Raw genomic sequence first — 17,912 nt, 5'->3', positions numbered from 1 at the left:
TGTGTGACAACATTCAGTAAACAATTCCTGCAAAGACAGACCTTTTTGTTAAATAATAAGATCTATTTTGTTACCAGAAACACACGTCTTGTTCAAGGTGAGATTTTGCTCTGAAATCTCAAAAGAATAGCACATTTAGTGCTTGGTTGAAGCTTGTTGAAAATAATGAATTAGATGACTGCTGCTCCTTGTGCGAGAAACATCACATTAAGAACATGGGATATAAAGGCATCTGAGTCGCAGATAAACATAAAGCCACCGTAGAAAAGCCACCAGCAAAATGCCTGCCATCACCAAATATCGTTCTCTGTTTACATCAGAAGAAAAAAATAATTTACTTGGCAAGTAACTTTGGGACTTGGAAAGGTCATAAAACGGTCTTTGAAAGTCTTGAATTTAGAAAACCTGTCCAAAGGAAAATCAACAACCTGTGGAAAACATAGCAACAGTCTTCAGAGTTGCATGTCACTTGATATTTTGATTTTGACCCTGCTGTTGCTTTTCTTTCTTTTTCAGAGAGAAGCCCAAGAGAGAGAAGAGGCCGAGCAGGTTCGCCTGGAACAGATGAGAAAGGAGCAGGAGGAGGAGAAGGAGGTGAGAAGAGCAGCTGAAAACAAGCCATACTCACATTATGCAAATTACCTAAATTAATATTCCAACTTCATCAGTGCAAGGCTGAACAGTGATATGTTTTGCCAGCGCACAGTGATTGTGCCATTGTGCTGTGCTGTCTTTTCTGTTTTTATCGGTCTTGCTCTCACTTCACAATAATGAGTCAATTAGATTGTGGTTTTGGTGAAGCCTGCCAGTCAGTGAAGCGTGTGTTGTGTGTGTGGGTGAACACGCATACGGAAGAGTGAAATATCCTAATTACAGTGATGCCCATCCCTGCGAATGTCACCTTACATACACACAGTTATTGTTCTATTTAACTGCTTTAAATCGGTATAGCACACAGCCTTATATTGAAACCCGAGTGAACAAAAGACTTGAGGCAATTCATGTACACAGGCATGTGCACAAACACACACACAACCTTAGCAAACACATATATTCACTCGAAAACAATTATCGTATGTGAAGAGGGGGAAAGTACACACAAACACACACACAGACACACTGTCACGCATGCAGGAAAAACAATACATGTCTGTGAGGATGGCACCAATGTTGTAATACAGTCTATAGTAATACAGTGTAGTCCTCGCCAATTCTTGTTTACTCAACAGCAGGGTGCCTGAGGGCTCTGAGAGGTATTGGGTGACCCGGCTCACTCAGGTGATTTGTCACTTAAGTTAAACAGACAACAACAAAAGAGTCCCAGGCTGGGCCTTCTTAATTATATCACTGTAGTCCACTAACCAAACTGTGTGTGCGCGCTTGTGTATTTTAAACAACAATAGCGGCTATGGCCCTGTGTTTCCTACTTATATCAGTTTTCTCTGTCCAAGCTCAGTGGTTTCCATGGTGTCTCCTCTGCTAACATACGAGTGTTGTGTTTGTGCTACAGTCAAGATATTCATAAATATGCGAGCCAACAACAGCTGCTGGACCCGGACAAAGGCAACTTAAAGATCCAGTGTTTAGGCTTTGGGGGATTTCTGGTAGAAGTAGAATATAATATTCTTAGTAGTGTTTTTCATGAGTGTATAATCACCTGTAAGAATCGTGGTGTTTCTCTTACTTTAGAATTAGCCTTTTATGTCTACAGAGTAGTGTTGTCAAAAGTATCAAAAATCAATCTTTTGCAGTATCGATACTCTAGTGCTAGTACTTAGTCGTTCTCCTCTCTTGACACATGAACTGCGATAGTGTCTACATAGTCCCATTTCCTCCAGAGGTCAATAAACTTTGCTGCTGTCGTGCTCACAGTACACAACCTTTATTATATTTATCTTTTAATAAAAATCAGAAATTTTATTCCCTCAATTTTGTGGCAATTTTTCCACATGGTAACAAATATTGTATCGAATATCGATATTTTTCAAGGCATCATATCTAAGTTAGAAAATTCCAGTATTGTGACAACGCTACTAGAGACAGTCGCACCATGTTGCACCGCCATGTTTTTCAGGAGGGTGAGACAAGGGTGAGACAAACAAACATTTTACGGTTGGTGAGACAAACTGTAAAATGGATCTAAATGGGATAGGTAAATAGGTGTTTCTACTTGATGGTGGCGTATCTACCACAGACATTTTTGCTTTATTGATTTGTTATTTTACTATAACATTAATGAATATTATCATATCATAAATCTCCAGTGTTGTAGCATTATAACACTTAAAGCTGAGAAGAGATTTCCATGTCAGCAGTTGTCACCTTTTGAACTCAAGAGAATATTTTTTGTTTTGTTCTTTGGTAGTTACCTACTACAGTGTATGACAGAAACTGCAGACACAACAAAAACATCAGTTGCCACCAGAGAGCTGACAATGCTAGTGGGAATGGTTTCTCTGTGATTTTGGGCCTTTGTGCGAAGAAGAGTGAGATGAAAGTAGGAGCTGGTGAACTAAAGAGGGCTTGCAGTGTGTATGTGTTTCATGCGCCTGTGTAGGTTGACATTACTATTTGCCTCCTTCAGGGGGTCTTAGCATACAGTTGTGTGGCTGTCAGGTGCACACCCATCATCTGTTTGCTTTCTGTGGTTAGCTGAGCGGAGCTGGAGAGGCAGATAAATGGTTGGATAGATGCTGCTGGGCCTCGAGGCTCGACCAGAAGCGTGTCCTGTGGTTTCTTTAGGGACGCTGCCCCTCACTTGTGTGGGTGTTTGTGCTTGTGTCTGTGGTTGAGTGTCTGTATGTCCCCCCCCCCACACACACACACACACACACACACACAGACACACGCACCACGCACACACACTTCTTTCTGTTGTGTGTGTCTGTGTGTGTGTGTGTGTGTGTGTCTGTGTGTGTCTGTGTGTGTGTGTGTGTCTGTGTGTGTAGGTTTGTCCCCGTGGGCCCCTTTAACTCAGTCAGCATCAGCTCTTTTACCTGAGGGAGCTGATGGCGGAGCGGCACGCGTGCTACCCTGCCCACCCAACACCAGAAGCTGCTAATGAGCTACTGTTGTACACTCTTATGAAATATAATTGCATTATGGTGTGTAAATAAAGCCGGGGCGTGTTGTCACAGCATATGCTCCCTGGCTGGCCAAACAGGAACAACAAGCCGGGGGGAGGAGGAGGAGGAGAGGGGCAGGAGCAGAAAGAGGAGAAAGGCTCGAGGGAGCAGCTGAAGCGCGGGTTTTGGTGTGCAGGAGAGCTGATTAGCTTTGCCGGAAGATGACAGTCGATTGTCTTTGTGTATACATTAAAATTTGGTGTTTTTAAAATACGCTGACAGCTCTTGTGAACTTTAATCTCTGATAGATACTAGAGATATTCAGACTGAGCAACAGCAAGGAAGCATGACGCACCAGGACTTGGCTGTTTTTAACATACTGAAATGCTACTTGGCAACCTCTTTAGCTACACCATGCTGTAGGGAAGAGGGTGAGACTCAGGGCAACTAATGTAATAATATTCTCAGGTCAGGAAGATGTTTTAATTAACATCACTGCGCTCAACTTCTCGGCTTGTCTTTCATACTTGTTTGGATAGTGTGTCATCATCTTCATCACTGCCAGTGTTAGTGCTGAATCTCCGGTTTAAATTTACTATAAACAGAGACACAGGGATCACTTTGTATGAATACACTTAATTGAATCTCTATTCCAGAGGACTTTGTATAAGCTTGCTGACTTCCTTCCTCTCCTACACTGATACATTGATCTTTGTTATTTTGTGTAGCATGGTGTTTTAAATGTGCAAATAAATAAACAACCTAGATTAGAAAATGTTTTTATTCAGGAAGACTTTTGTCTTCCTTTTACTAATTCCCCTCTCGTTTGTAGTTTTAGATCATCACTGAATTTATCTAATTATTAACTTCTTTTTTTTTTTTGGCTACCAGTCACGTTGTTACTTGCACTGATTCTGTTGTCAACAAACTGTAAAATGAATAAAATAAATAGAGACTTTGTTATGCTAATAGGCTTGCAGCACCAGTAATGACAGCTGTGTTGAGCCAGCACCTGTATCTCTGCCTTCGTGCAACACAGTGAATCACTACTATATCTGGAAAAGTTGTTTATCACTTTTTGAAGTTGGGAAAAACTTAACAGTGATCACAAAACATGAAATCCACCTTTGAATGTCTAGTTGGTTGCCATCTGCAACCTCACCGCCGCTAAACCCTACACACTGGGCCTTTAAACAGTTAGATGATAGAAATCTGGACTTTTCTTGAGTGATTATGAGGTGTATCCACAGTTATCAATGTACCGTACTGAACAAAATACTGTATTTTCTCAAACCCCTTCTTGCAGGCAATCCGCTTGTCATTGGAGCAGGCCCTACCGCCAGAGCCCGACGAGGATGCAGGAGAGCAAATCAGCAAACTGCGAATCCGCACACCAAGTGGAGAGTTTCTGGAAAGGCGTTTCCTGGGCAGCTGTAAGCTCCAGGTCCTCTTCGACTTTGTGGCCTCCAAGGGATACCCCTTTGAAGAGTTCAAGCTCCTCACCACCTTCCCTCGTAGAAATGTGAGTGTTACATCTAACTGTCTTACAAAGAAGTATGCACGTTAACTAAATAGTTCTACTTGTACATGTACAGCGAAAGGGCTTTAAAAGACCAACATGTCTACAAGAGATAGACTTTGGAATTGGGGTGTCTTTTCATAATAGTTCTCTGCCCACACAAACGAGTGCTGATTTGGAAAGTAGCAGCAGGTTATGAAGAGTTCTCAGCCACAGCTCTCATCTCCGCTGGAGAGATCAACAGCTGTAATTGGCTTTTCCGTTTAGGCCTGGGCTGAACCTCAGGCGGCGGCTGTGAGCATAAAGCAGCAGGGACAATAGTTAAGACAATCTGTTGTGGATGATTAATGTTTTTTTCTTGCTTTTTATCTTTATTGTCTTCAGTGTTTGTGTGCTGCAGCAGCGCCGCCGTATCACTGCTTTTGTTTACCTGTGATTGGGCAAGTTAAGCCAATTGTTTATCCGTCCACCTGTGCGCACGTAATATTCAGTGAATATTAATTAGCATCAGCGTATTGTGAATACAGTACATTATGGCTGTGTTAGGATACAGTTGTCAGCACTAACAGTGATATTCTCTATGGCTCTTCTGCTGACGCCCGGCAGCACTCATTCAGCTACAACCAGTCATTAGAGGGCTTGGTCGTTGCGCTCTGTGGTAGCGAGCTAATGAGCACTGTTTTAACTACCAGTTTAATTAGCCATGCTGCTGGAAACAAAAATGGGATTTCCATTAATCAAAAGCGGAGTGCATGTGGAGGGGTGGGTGGTGGTTGTATAGAGCTGTGTGTGTGTGTGTAGGCTTGCCCAGGCAGTGTGCCATCATAGTCTGTAGAGACCGCGGGGCCACAAACACCTCAAACTAACACACACATTAACGCGTAGCTCACACTCTTCATTTCGTCACAATCACACACTTCAACACATGCACAAATATTTTCAAGCAAACACATGCCCCGCTCACAACTTTGTCACTTAAAGGATTCACAGTTGTCTCTTTATAATCAAGAGTAAACATGTGTTTGAGACAGAGATAAAGATGTGTCTGCATCGCAGATGAAATTCCGGCAAAAACAGGATGGGAGGATTAGAGGGGTAGAGAAGCGAGGAGAGGATGGTGACTGCAGAACTAGTCGGAAAAGAGAACAGAGAAGAGAAAAGCCTAAACAAAGAAAAGATTTAATCAGAGAAACAGTCTGAAAGAGAGAAGGATAGAGAAGACAAGTGGAGAAGATATTAAAAAGAAGAAGACGGGAGATAATTCCAAAAAACAGAAAGGCGAGAGATTTGGGAGAAAGAGAGGAGGGAAGCAGCTCAGTGGTAGTGCCAGTATGAGGCTGTGAACACAGGCCCCTGTCTAATCCTGCAGCTCTGTGTTGTAATTAAATGAGAGGAGCATAGAAAGCCTCCATCCCGTCCAGACTCTCTCACTGTTGCTCTGCCAGGATCAGAGGATAGAGGATAGACCACTATTGCATTTGTAATACTGCACAACTGTTGAAACCTTCTTTCCCTTTTTCTACTTTTCAGCAGCTTTGTGCAGTGTCACTCTTTCTTTTGCTATTTCCCTCCTCGTCAGCCCCCCTTATTTAATTTCCATTCATTTAGCTTTAACACGCATCGGTTTATCTCCTCAATCCATCTTGAGAAAATTAAGTGAAATTGTGTTGAACATTTTTGGCTAAAATTCCATTTTTAATGACCAGGAGAAAGGGCTATAGTGTGAATCAGTTTGTTCCCATTTGTAAACCAGTTTGAGATAAAACATCAGATCAGATCTATTCGATTAATTCATTTACCACCTTCCTGTAGCTTTGTGGATAATTGTCTATTAGTCTCCAATTTTTGGACCGAGTCTCATCCTCAACATTTGGTATCAGTGGCTTATCTCTTCAGCACTACAGCAGGCCTTACACTGGCATCATTTGTACTAGGCTTAGCCGTGCTCAGGGAACTAACCCTTTCTCCGTTTCGATGACTGTCAGGGAGTTTGAGGAAGGAGGGGGAGACTTTTAGTGTTTCAGTTTTCAGCTGTTCATTCAAGAATTTCCTCCCTTTTTCTTTGATACTTGTTGAGCACAACCACTGCTGAAAGGCCTGAGGTCTTCTTCCTTCAGCTCGCGGTGGACATGTTTAGACTGCTGGCATAATAATCGGCAGGCAGCTCTTCCTGCCCGGCTGCTCATAGACACCCAAACACTGTCAAAGCAGCGTATTAGTTTTCTCACTGTGATACTGTACTCTATTTCACCTTCTCTTAATCCCTCTTCCAGCTCTGTCAGTGAATCGGCCCGAATAATTCTTAGACAAAACTGGAGATGCAGGAAAAATAAACAATGTCACAGAAGTAGCTGTGCGTTGTACTGAAATAGATTTTACATCTGTTATGCTGGTGTGTTTTGTTTTTCTTGTCCTGCTATCTGAATGAAGCGTATTCACAGGAAGAACTGCGGCCGTTTATTTTTCAAAAGAAGTTTCACTCAGTTGCTTCCTCAGGACTCTTCTTACAATCTCCACATGACATGAACCCACAGCTTCATAGAGCTGAATAGTCTCGTTTCTGAGCGTTGATGTGAAATGAGGCTCTATCCCAGGCCATGTGAACAGGCCAGTACGTCCACTTAAAATGTGTTCTGCTTGTTGTTACTTCACTTGGAGGTTTGAGCTTGACTCTGCTGAATGATGATGTGCAGAGTTTGACACTAGAAGGATGTTTTCACATGACTTTGCTGAAGGGGGACAGTTTGTCTGTTCTGTCTGTTAGATTTGTTTGATAACTTTAGTTGTTTTTTATTTTATTTTTATTGAACTAAAATTAGCCTGGCCCTTTCTAGCTGCAACATTAATGTGATGATTCGAATTCAATACTAAAATGTGCTGTGTTCTGAAAGCATTACAAAAATACTTTTACCTTCTGTAAGTAAATTAGCAACAGACAACTTCCCCCCCCAGAGTTTCCAAGGGTGGGGTTATTGTTGGCGCCGTTGTTGCAAATGAGTTTATTCAATCATTTAGTGTATAATAGAAGTGGATCACCAGCTAACCTTCCTTTTCCCGGGTGATCGCATGCCCAATGTTAGATTAATTTGTTTAGTGATGGTGATGTTTACAGGAAGCCAATGTAAACACAAATGGTGTCATTATTCTATAATCGTTACAACGGCAATCAATATTTACTTCATAATGATATGTTGAAGCATAAAAGTTACTTAAGCGGCATTTTGAATTCAGGACCTTCACTCGTCGTATTGCTACTTTTACCTTGTTTTTTTTTACCACAACAATATTGACATATTCATAGATTCTGGATTTTTAGGAAGAATAAAGTAGTATATAAAAAAACACACAACACATCGGACACAATTTTTCATTCAAAGCAGGGTGTTTCTACATGTCTATAAAATGTCCACAGGGAGTTTTAAAAGCTGACTTTTACCCTAAGGATCTCAGTCCCCCCCCCCAACCCCCCCACATTCAGCGCTCTCCTTCCTTGTCTTCCTTCCAGCTTTCCCTCCCTCTGACTCCCCTTTCCCTCCTCTTTCCTTCTCCTGCTGCCGCTCTACCTCCTTGCTCACACAGTCCTTCTCTCTTGCACTAATACTTTTGTTTTGCTCTCCAGCCTTTGTATCCTTCTCCAATGTGTCTTCTCACATTTCCCTCAAATCAAATTTTAAACTACATTTAAAAAATACCCTTTTTAAATGTAGTTTTTACGGCATAAACTTGTCTGCTTTAATTTTCTTTGACTTTCTTTTTCCCTGTTCCCTGCCTTTTTTCTGTTTTTTCCCTCAGTCCAACCCCCCCGTTCAGTCTGTGCGGCGCATTTCTCCCTTTGAAGTGCCGTATTCTGGTCTGTTCTTTTCTGTTCACGCCCTGGCGCTACGTGCTGTCAACGCTCCTGGCAGCAGATAATGATCTCCCACTGCTTTTGTAATTGGCCAAATAAACACTTGACAACACTAGTTTAAAACAGACAAGTTATTTGGTTTTAATTAACATAGTAGGGCCTGTAATGGCTTCATTAAAAATGCGTTATTTCAGCTGCACGTTTGATTATGTTGGAAGCGGACATCTTGAGGGCCTGTGTTTATTTTCCCTTTCTTTTCTTTCACGGCCGAGCGTTGCTTAGTGTCGCCTCCTGTGTTATCAGTGTGTTTTATTCATTTGAATCAAGTGATTTACAAGTGTGGTATTTATTTTAAACTTCACATTAAGTGCTAATTATGTGGTTTTAACCGTTGAAATCTGCTGCTTGATAATGCCAAATACATGGGGTTGATATTAGCTGATTATTTTATGTCATACAATTTTTCATAGGGAAATAAAGACAAAATATCAAAGATTGCCGAGAAGCACCATCTGTCTTTTTAATTGGTTCCAGTTTTAAAATGAGGCTTTTTAATGCTGAGCTTCCAGATCTTTAGATTTTGCTTCAGGCAGACAGAGTTCAGTTCATTTTTTTTATTCTGTTAATTTGTGTATTTTTAATTAACAGCTGGAAAACCTTTTTTTTCACAAATGCTATTTAGACAGAAGAAAATCTTTTTAAATTAATTTCTGCTTTTTTTAAAAAAAAAAAAAAAAAGTCAGACAATTCTCTAATTCAGCTGATTGATTTGATCTAAATTGTCTGATGAAAATGATATTGACTCAAGGTTAAAAACAAAGCAGAGAGCTAGATTTTGTCTGTCTTATGTATGTATGCATGTATGTATGTATGTATGTATGCATGGCTGTGAAGGCGCAGGAGGAAAGAATATGGCTTAGGCGGAGCAGAGGAAAAACAACAGCTTTGTTTGTTGACAGATGCCACCATGCTTATGGTCTGTTAATTGGATAACAATGTAAACAATCACCGATGGTGCCCGTCTCCTGTGTCAGTGTGGCATCTTGTTTCCCTACTTTCTTTTTCAGAGTCAGATGCTGCTCTTCCCTCCGTTGTATCTCCCCGGTGCACCACGAGCACAAACTCTCATCCCCAATTCACTCAGAGCACACACATCCACACACACGCTTATATGTAGTCCACACGCAGACACACGTCTAACCACACACACCTGCTCCACCCCAAAGCGTCATTTACTCCTACCTGATGCTGTGGTGTCATAACAGCCTGTCGGGTTCATTAGCATGGCAGCCATTTGCGACGCGCTGCTCCTGAGGTGGGAAAAGGAACGCAGCAGCCCTGTCGGTCGTTTTCCCCACCTTTGGGATGAAATATGTTTGCAGCAAACACACACACACACACACACTCGTAAAGACACACAGCATTTTACCTCTCTTCATGGAGTCTCGCTCCCCCCTGTGCTATGAGGCAGCTGACTAGGTGAGGGGCATAAGGTTGATGTGGCAGCCCCTCCCTGTCCCGCGCCAGGCTCCCAGAGACCCCGCTGAAAAGTCAAGAGTCTAAATGACACGTTGAAATGAGGACAAGGAGATGAAAAACGAGGAGTCAAAGACCGCCGACGTGCACATGGTGTGACATTTCCAAACACCCATGGGAGATGGTTAGGTTGTGTGATGCTGATATGTCCTCCTCACCTTCCTCTAATTTACTTGCCTTCTTTTTTTTATTTTCTCACCCTTTTCTCAGTGTCCTTGAACACACCTTCTAGTTTTACAGATTTTGTAGTTAACACATTGTGTAGATTGTTTTAATTATGTTGAGTGTTTACTCATATCAATGCATCCTGTCTCAAATAACAGCTTTTCAGGAGCTAAAATAGACTCAGTGTTTATTACCATACAGTTTTGAGATTGTTTGAAGTGTAGAGTGCGGCAGCGATGTTTTTTGTAAGCTAAACAAGAAGTTAGCATTGCTGACTTTCTGGTTCCCTTGACAAAAGCTAATAAGATTTTTGAATTAGATTTTGGATTATGGCAGAAAATAAGCTCTGTGGCAAACAAAAGTTTATAATACTTATAATTTTTGTTTAGCAAGATAATCTTCATAAATGAACACCGTTTTTATGATTTTTGAAGGGTAAATATAATCATCAGAAGTAAAAAGCTAATGGTCAGTTATAAACCAGGGCTGCACAAAGTTAAATTTTTTTTTTTTTTTTAATTATGATATTAATCAGTTTATGCCAATTGTATTCCTTATAAAATAAAAAACGCTCTTTAAATATGTAGGATCCATAATTATTAATTTTTTTTCATAACCTGAGCATGGCGGGCAGAGTGACACTGACAGGAAGTCAGTCAGTTAAGGGAACTTTATATTTGAGTACCATTTTTGCATTGTAACAATAAAATACAATAAGTGTTTGCTTTTGGCCCCTGGCCCACCATTAAGTTTTAGTTTTGTCCCTTTTGGGCATCCCTGATATAAACGAACTACATGTCAGTCACGCTATACTCCACACACTTTACTGTAAGTTGAGAAATCTACAAGTTCAAAATTTTGAATTGGAGTAGTTTGCAAAAAGAATGTCTGCATGTAAAAGTGGACCAGAGGATGAGTTTCCGTGTTCGGGTGATAACCAATGTCCCAGACAACCTCTATAGTCTCACGTAGCCTCTTGTTAGCAACCGCCTTTTGTAAGACATCTAAAAGCTTAAAAATTCACAAGTTGGGTATTTAAATACATATTTAATGTTGTAGAATGAAACGTGAAAAGCTTAAGCTTGTGTTTTTCAAAAACCCAATTTAAAAACCCCATTGACTTTGAGACGAGGGAACTGTAAGTGCAAAAACACTAAGTCACTTTTGGGTTTTAGGACTTAATCTTGCAGCACTTAATAGATGATAGTAGGTTTCTTTAATTCTTTGGAAGTTTAAAAACAAAAAAGTTAAAGGTCCTCTTTTGATTAAAGTGATGTGTTGATTTATTAGGATCTGCTCTTTTTAAAATACTGGGTTGCTACGACACTAATAAGACTGATAGGACACTTGTATTCTACACAAGGTGAAGTTGTGGTTCAGTTCATGGTCAGAGTTCACATTTCATTCCCTACAATAGCCCGTCTGAGCCCTATCAATCTTCTTGTTGTGAGGTCGACCTTTACCAATGCTGGCTCGCCGTCCGACCTTCTACGGCAGGTACAGGGAGCAGCTTAATTATCCTGCTGTGAGGTTAGAATAGGAGCCCTAATCAGAGGGGCTGACGCAGCAGTCATCAGATAAGCCCTGGACACATCTCGGTGTCACACCACCTCGCCCCTCCAGCCCAGGTGTTAGATTGGCCCGATGTAACACAACCCCTCCGGTGATTAGCTCACATAAGCTAAGAGGCTCACAGAGGTGGTGGGTGTCGGAGAGAGAGTCAGATTGTCCTGTTTTAAAAAACATAGGTCAAACCCCCGTCATGTCGGCTAACTCGATCAGCTCCGTTGTGGGTGGCGCTGCATTATTCCTCTGCTTTCTAGAGAATAGCTGTTGTGCAGGAAGTTGAAAACAGATAAATGTTTCTCTCCTCTACACCATCAGCTATGTTCCTGTTTGACCTTCATCACGGTTTAAATAAGTCATTATTAGCCATCGAAAACGCACAAAGCTCTCCCTCTCTCTCTCTCTCACACACACCCACACACACAGCGAGGAGTTGTTATAACACATACACACACTCTCTCCTGTCCTGTAACCTTCATCAGTTTGTTCTGGATTGGAGCCTTTTTAAGAAAACAAACCTGCTGGTCCTCTTAGGGAAACAAACCTCTAGCTGCTCAGATTACTGCCCAGATTTTTTTGATTTTTTTAAACATGATGTTAGAATAATACACACCGTACACACTCTCTTACAAACACACACACATTAAATGAGCTCGGCAGTAAAGCTACACTGTTCTCCGGTCTGGATCGCAGGGCATGTATGGTGAGACGATCACCAGAAGAGGTTTCAGTAGCGCAGAATGACTGAGGGCTTGTCCACACTGATATGGATACATTTGAAAATGCAATTAAAGAGGTTTAGATGTTATAGTTAAACAGAAGATTTTAAAGATATAATACGTAACATTTCTGCATTTCAATGTCTGAAAAAACGACAACACCCTTGGTATATATTTTGTTGAGTTGTGTACTTCCATTATCCTAAATGTTTCCGACAATGTTCAATTCCAGAGAAATCCTCATTTAATTTAAATTAATGTTGTGTTTCATTTGGTTGCACACAACTAATACATCACCTCGTCTGTGAACATTTCTGCCTGAGTCACATAGATAGATCTTCATCAGCAATGGTGGTTGTTTAACAATGAAGACAGCAACTCCCATGATCCCACGCTACTTATGTCTTTTGTTTTGTTTTGACTGAAAGCAGAAATTACATACTGTGTATTTTAAACATAATTTCTTCTGTGGCTTTGCCCTTTGTCTAAAATTTTGTCTAGCAGTATTGTTGCTAATACTGTTCTCTATCCACTTTACTGAGCTCTTTGGTTAAGATCCCTTGCAGTTTTGGGAAAATGGCATCCCATCGTGGATGGGAGGCCAAAACAGGAGTGCTGAAACAGTTCGTCAAGTGATGGATTAGTCCGTTGGCAGAAAATTGTATGCCATCAAATTTGACAATTTTTCTTTTTTTCATTCCAAACATTTTCTGGTTCCAGATTTGCTGGTCCTGTTTCTTCAAATGTGAGGATTTGCTGCTTTTCTCCGTTGTGAACTATTATGTTTGGGCTTGAAGCAAACAATTAAATCGAAGATGACGGTTTCAGTTCTGAAACGTTGTGATGAACATCTTTCACCATTTTCTGACATGTTATTTACTGAATGATTGATCGTTTAATCAGGGAAACAAAACCACGTCTGATTACTCGCTAATGAAATCAATCATTAGTTGCAACCATAACATTAAAGGTGCAGTATGTAAGAATTTTAGTTGAAAAAATCCAAACATTCACTGAAATTATTAACAGAATGTGAAGATATAACTGATTTGACATTATGACATCTGTCGTGTTGCAGGGATATTTACTGAAGTAAGCATGCTAACCAGCTAGCCCGGGCCCATCCCGGTCCGAAGCTCCTGCTCCACTCTAATGGTGCTCCGAGTTTCCAATCTGGACAGCAAGCTGCACGGCTAATCTGACTAACTACCTAACAGTAGCTACAGTTAGCAGCATTTCGTGGTTATCCTGATGCTATGCTGCCCCCTATTTGTTTTGAGTATGATTTTGACAAGAGGCTAATTCTTACATATTGCACCTTTTAAGCCATTTGATTGTCGATTCGTTTAATATATTCCCTCTCCTCCCCCCTCCCCACCTTGTCTCTTCTTAGATCACCCAGTTGGATCCAGGGTCAACTCTGCTGGAGGCCAAGTTGTTTCCACAGGAGACGCTCTTCCTGGAGGCTAAAGAATAGGAGCGACTGATTGACTGACTGATGAACTGGCTGGACACACACTAGTCACCGAGCATGGGCCCACACCAGTCTGGGCCTACAATACACACACACAAACACACACAATACACACACACACAAAACATCCTCTCAGACATACATGAACACACTGGCATGCACATCCAGTGACACACACACACACAAGTGCAAGTAAGCTTCTCTGCCCTCGACCTGGTCGTGGCACATGAATGCCTGGTGTACACGTGTTGCACAGAGGAGCAAAGACAGTATCACAAGCACACAGCCAAACATTCACCTGCCCCAAACTCTCTCTCTCTCTGTCTCTCTCACTCTCTCTCTCTCTCACACACACACACACACTTTCTCTCTCTGTCTTTCTCTCTCTCTCTCTTTCTCTCTCCCTCTCTTTCTCTCGCTCTCTCTCTCTTTCTCTCTCTCTCTCTCAGCTCCTCTCACACACTCACAACTTCACGTTCCCAGCTGCTGTGTCATGGTTTTTCTCTCACAACACAAACACAACACAGTACCATAACAGCATTGAGAGACTGAGTAGACAAATCTGTGTCACAGGAAAAAAAAAAAAGTCATGGACTTGTTCCCATGATTCCACACTCAACACACCAAGGCTGCTTTTTTTAGAACATGGTTTTTGTGTTTGAAATCAAAAAAATGCTTAAAAAATGAAAGGTAATAAACAGCAAAGAAGAGATGTGGCCCCGGCAGAGGTCTGGGCTGTCTCATCTCCACCTGTATTTACCCCCTGATCCTTCCCCAAACTCCACTCTCCACCCCCAACCCTCCTTACCCTCCCCTTTGCACCCCTCCGTCCGCTGACTGCCGCCGGGATGAGACGTGATGGGACACCTGCAGCATCTGCAGCGCCCCCCCCCAAGTCTCCGCTCCCCCTGGTTTTAACATCCACCGCTCCACAAGCCAACGGATTGCTCAGTTTTCAGTTCTTTTTTTCCTCTTTTTTTTTTTCTCTTGATCCTTTTTAAGTTTGATGCTGTATTAGTTTTAGTTTGATATACATTATATAAAATATATGAATATGAACATCAATTTGTCTTGCTCGGAAATCTGTTGAAACACATCATGACACACACTCACAGGTTTTTATATGATATAAATCTTTATTTCAGAGGGTCCAGAGTAGATGGAGGATCAGCTGATTTTATATTAAATTTACAAAAAATATGAATTTCTATATCATGACATCTCTGGGGGGTATTGGGAGATCAATGTGGGTTCATGGATTCAGCTGAAAATCTAGCGAAATGAAGCAAAATGTGTACATTTGATATTTTTGTGAGGTTTACCTATGAAATCTGTCTGTACAAATTTTGAGTTGTTTGATCTAAACTGGTGAGACACCAGAAACCAACGTCTGAGTCAAAAGAGGTAAATCAGAGAGATCATGCTGCTCTACTGGTGTTCCACTTCTTATTAATATCTGAGCTGTGAGCGAAGAAACAAGATGTTCATACATCCCAAACTCTCAGTTTGATCATAGTCAAGGTAATCTTACCCAAGTCCACTTCCAGTTTCTACAGATACCAAAGTCTTAGATATGCATCTTCACATCTCTGTTCTGTATACCTCTCTTAACAAATGTTTTAATATTCTCACTCACATGCCACCTGGTAATATCAGCCACACCGCAGCTAATTTCCTGCCTCCAGCGAGGAGAGATCACGCAGGCTTAGCCCTCCATCTGTAGCAGGGCTCCTCTGTCAGCTAAAGGCAAAGTTTGAGAACCCCAGCAGAGCTGGCGTCACAAACAAACTGATTCAGGGGAGGAAAAAAAACTACAGAGGCAGGACAAGAAATGAGATGAGATTGAGATGCTCTGATTTTCATGGATTATTAATGACGTTTTTTCTTTTATAGTTGATACTAACAGCAAGCACAGGGGGAGACAGAAGGATAGACCATCAAAAGTATAGATACTCTAATGCCTAAAACAATACAATATATTTATTCAATAGTACTGAAAATATTGAAGAGACAAAAAAAGGATCTACAATCAGATTTTCAAGCCAATTCTGCACAGATATTAACATTATTACATGTGTTGGAATGTGTTCACTGACTTTTTCTGTACCAGCACTATCAAAAGAGGTTTTTTTTAAATTCTGGTATCCTGAAAACCTTACATAGTAGACCCCAAATGAGCACTTTTTACATTGAAGGAGTCTTAAAATCATTTTAAACTGGAGGAAAGTTGTACGTATATGCATTCCTTTGTTAAACATGGTCCTGACAGTCAGCGTTAGAAATCAGGCAAGTGCCTTTTAGTTGCTAATCCGTGAGATTGTGTCTTATAGAAAAATGGTAAATTTTATTTCATCTGGGAGGAAGCAAAAGAAGTGGAAATGTTAAAGGCATCATAAATTATTTAGTTACTTTAAAGAAGACAGGTGAACTTCAGCCAGGTTCAATGGTTATGAACTCTGATTTCTGTCAGCGTGAAGAACACTAAACTTTAGGGGAGCAGTGTAAGACCCTGTGTCGTCCCAGAGTAGTTTAAATCTTCTTTGTGAACTGGTTTAGATTAATTTAGATTAAACAAGTGGAGGAGACCAAGTCTGTTCAAGCTGTTTTCAGTTAGTTTAGTTTCAAATGGGACTTCTGCGAGCTTCAACTTAATCCTTGTGGGTGAAACAGACAATTATCTCATGAATCTCTCTGTGAGTGCTGCCATCAAATCCTGTGGTGTTTAATGCTGGAAAACAGTCGTCTAAAAAAAGTTTATAAGGTCATGAAGTTGTCGCTGATAAGTGAAGTTATAGTTGCCTGGGACAGGTTGTGTGATGCACACAGTGAGCATATCACACAAGCATCCCAGAGCGTGAGTGTTTGTTTGTCAGTTTGTCTGTGGCCGCCTTGTTTCTCACGCGAGGAATGAGTCGATCTAATGTGCTCAGCCAGCCAGACTTCCCCAGGTCTGACCAGACAAGAGATGTTGCTCAAGGCACTGACGGAGAGAGTGTGTGAGGAAGAAACACCGCAGGACTCATTCTCTTGACTTTCGCTCTCTTTCTCTGTTCATTAAAAGACATATGGCTGGTAATGTTTAACCTGTGTTTTCAAAACAAGGTATGAGAAAAGTCTCCTCTTTCTCAAATCTCGGTATTTCTAAAATGAGGAAATTAAGTTTTCTAGGACACGTGGAAAAAAATCAGTGTGGTTCTTTAAACCTAAAACTTTACTTATTGATATTTAGGTTTTCCATGCTTCTATAAAAGACCTAAAAACTTGAAAACAAGGCTTTGAAAGAGTAAAACACTTGAATAAAGTAACACGCCCAAGGTAACAAAATGCAGAATTTTATTTAAACAGATCATTGGAATCGACTCGGTCCATGAAATGCATGTATCATGGCATCTTTGAACCCGTTTAGAGATCCCCCGTGGATAGCTGTAGACTTGGCCCTGACTGAATGGCTGTCTGTGGGAATGGTAGTGGGGATGAAGCAGCATTCACAGGAAGACATAACAGGTAACCCACCTGGCTGAAAGCAGTGGGTAACCCAGTAAATTCATTCCTGATCTCATGAGGAAATTACACTTACCCTCCTGCCTGGACGTAGGCTAAATGCTTCACATGATTGGTGAAGTAAGGACTGATTAACCCCTTTAAAATAAATAAAATAAGAATTTCATCCACGGCATACCCCAATAATTGAGCTTGTAACAGAAAGGCAAGGCGTGTGTGTATGAATGTTTCTCTCTACCAGCTTGACTGCAGGAAAACCCTGTGATGAAAATGTGTTATATCTGAGCTGTCTTTAAAGGTGATTTGTCCGTGATGTCTTGACTTTACAAATGCTAAAAAACTGGCCTGTCCCCAAAGCGTTGGCAATGTAGAGTCCTACAATTCTACCAAAAAACAGACCTTGAAAGTCGTCCTGGAGTGCTTGTATTTGACCGTGAGAGCGATCCAGCTGCCAATTTTTGCCATTGTACGTTTCTGCAAACCATGGATGTGTTGAAACTTCTGAAGCCTTTCTTTACAT

The 17,912-nt window shown here is 41.1% G+C and overlaps 1 protein-coding gene across 1 annotated transcript in view; it reads left to right on the top strand.

Moving 5' to 3' along the window:
- The window catches only part of faf1 (Fas (TNFRSF6) associated factor 1), a 72,161-nt gene extending 57,205 nt beyond the window's left edge, over window positions 1-14,956 (top strand). The window contains exons 17-19 of the mRNA XM_073476912.1: window positions 517-594; window positions 4,372-4,587; window positions 13,811-14,956. Coding sequence (XP_073333013.1) covers window positions 517-594; window positions 4,372-4,587; window positions 13,811-13,894 — 378 coding nt within the window. The 3' untranslated portion in view covers window positions 13,895-14,956. The remainder of the gene's footprint in view (window positions 1-516; window positions 595-4,371; window positions 4,588-13,810) is intronic.
- Window positions 14,957-17,912: the final 2,956 nt, after the last annotated feature.

The sequence above is a fragment of the Pagrus major genome, chromosome 11 (genome assembly GCF_040436345.1).
Source record: "Pagrus major chromosome 11, Pma_NU_1.0".
Lineage (NCBI taxonomy): Eukaryota > Metazoa > Chordata > Actinopteri > Spariformes > Sparidae > Pagrus > Pagrus major.
This window is presented reverse-complemented; position numbering and strand designations above follow the sequence as displayed.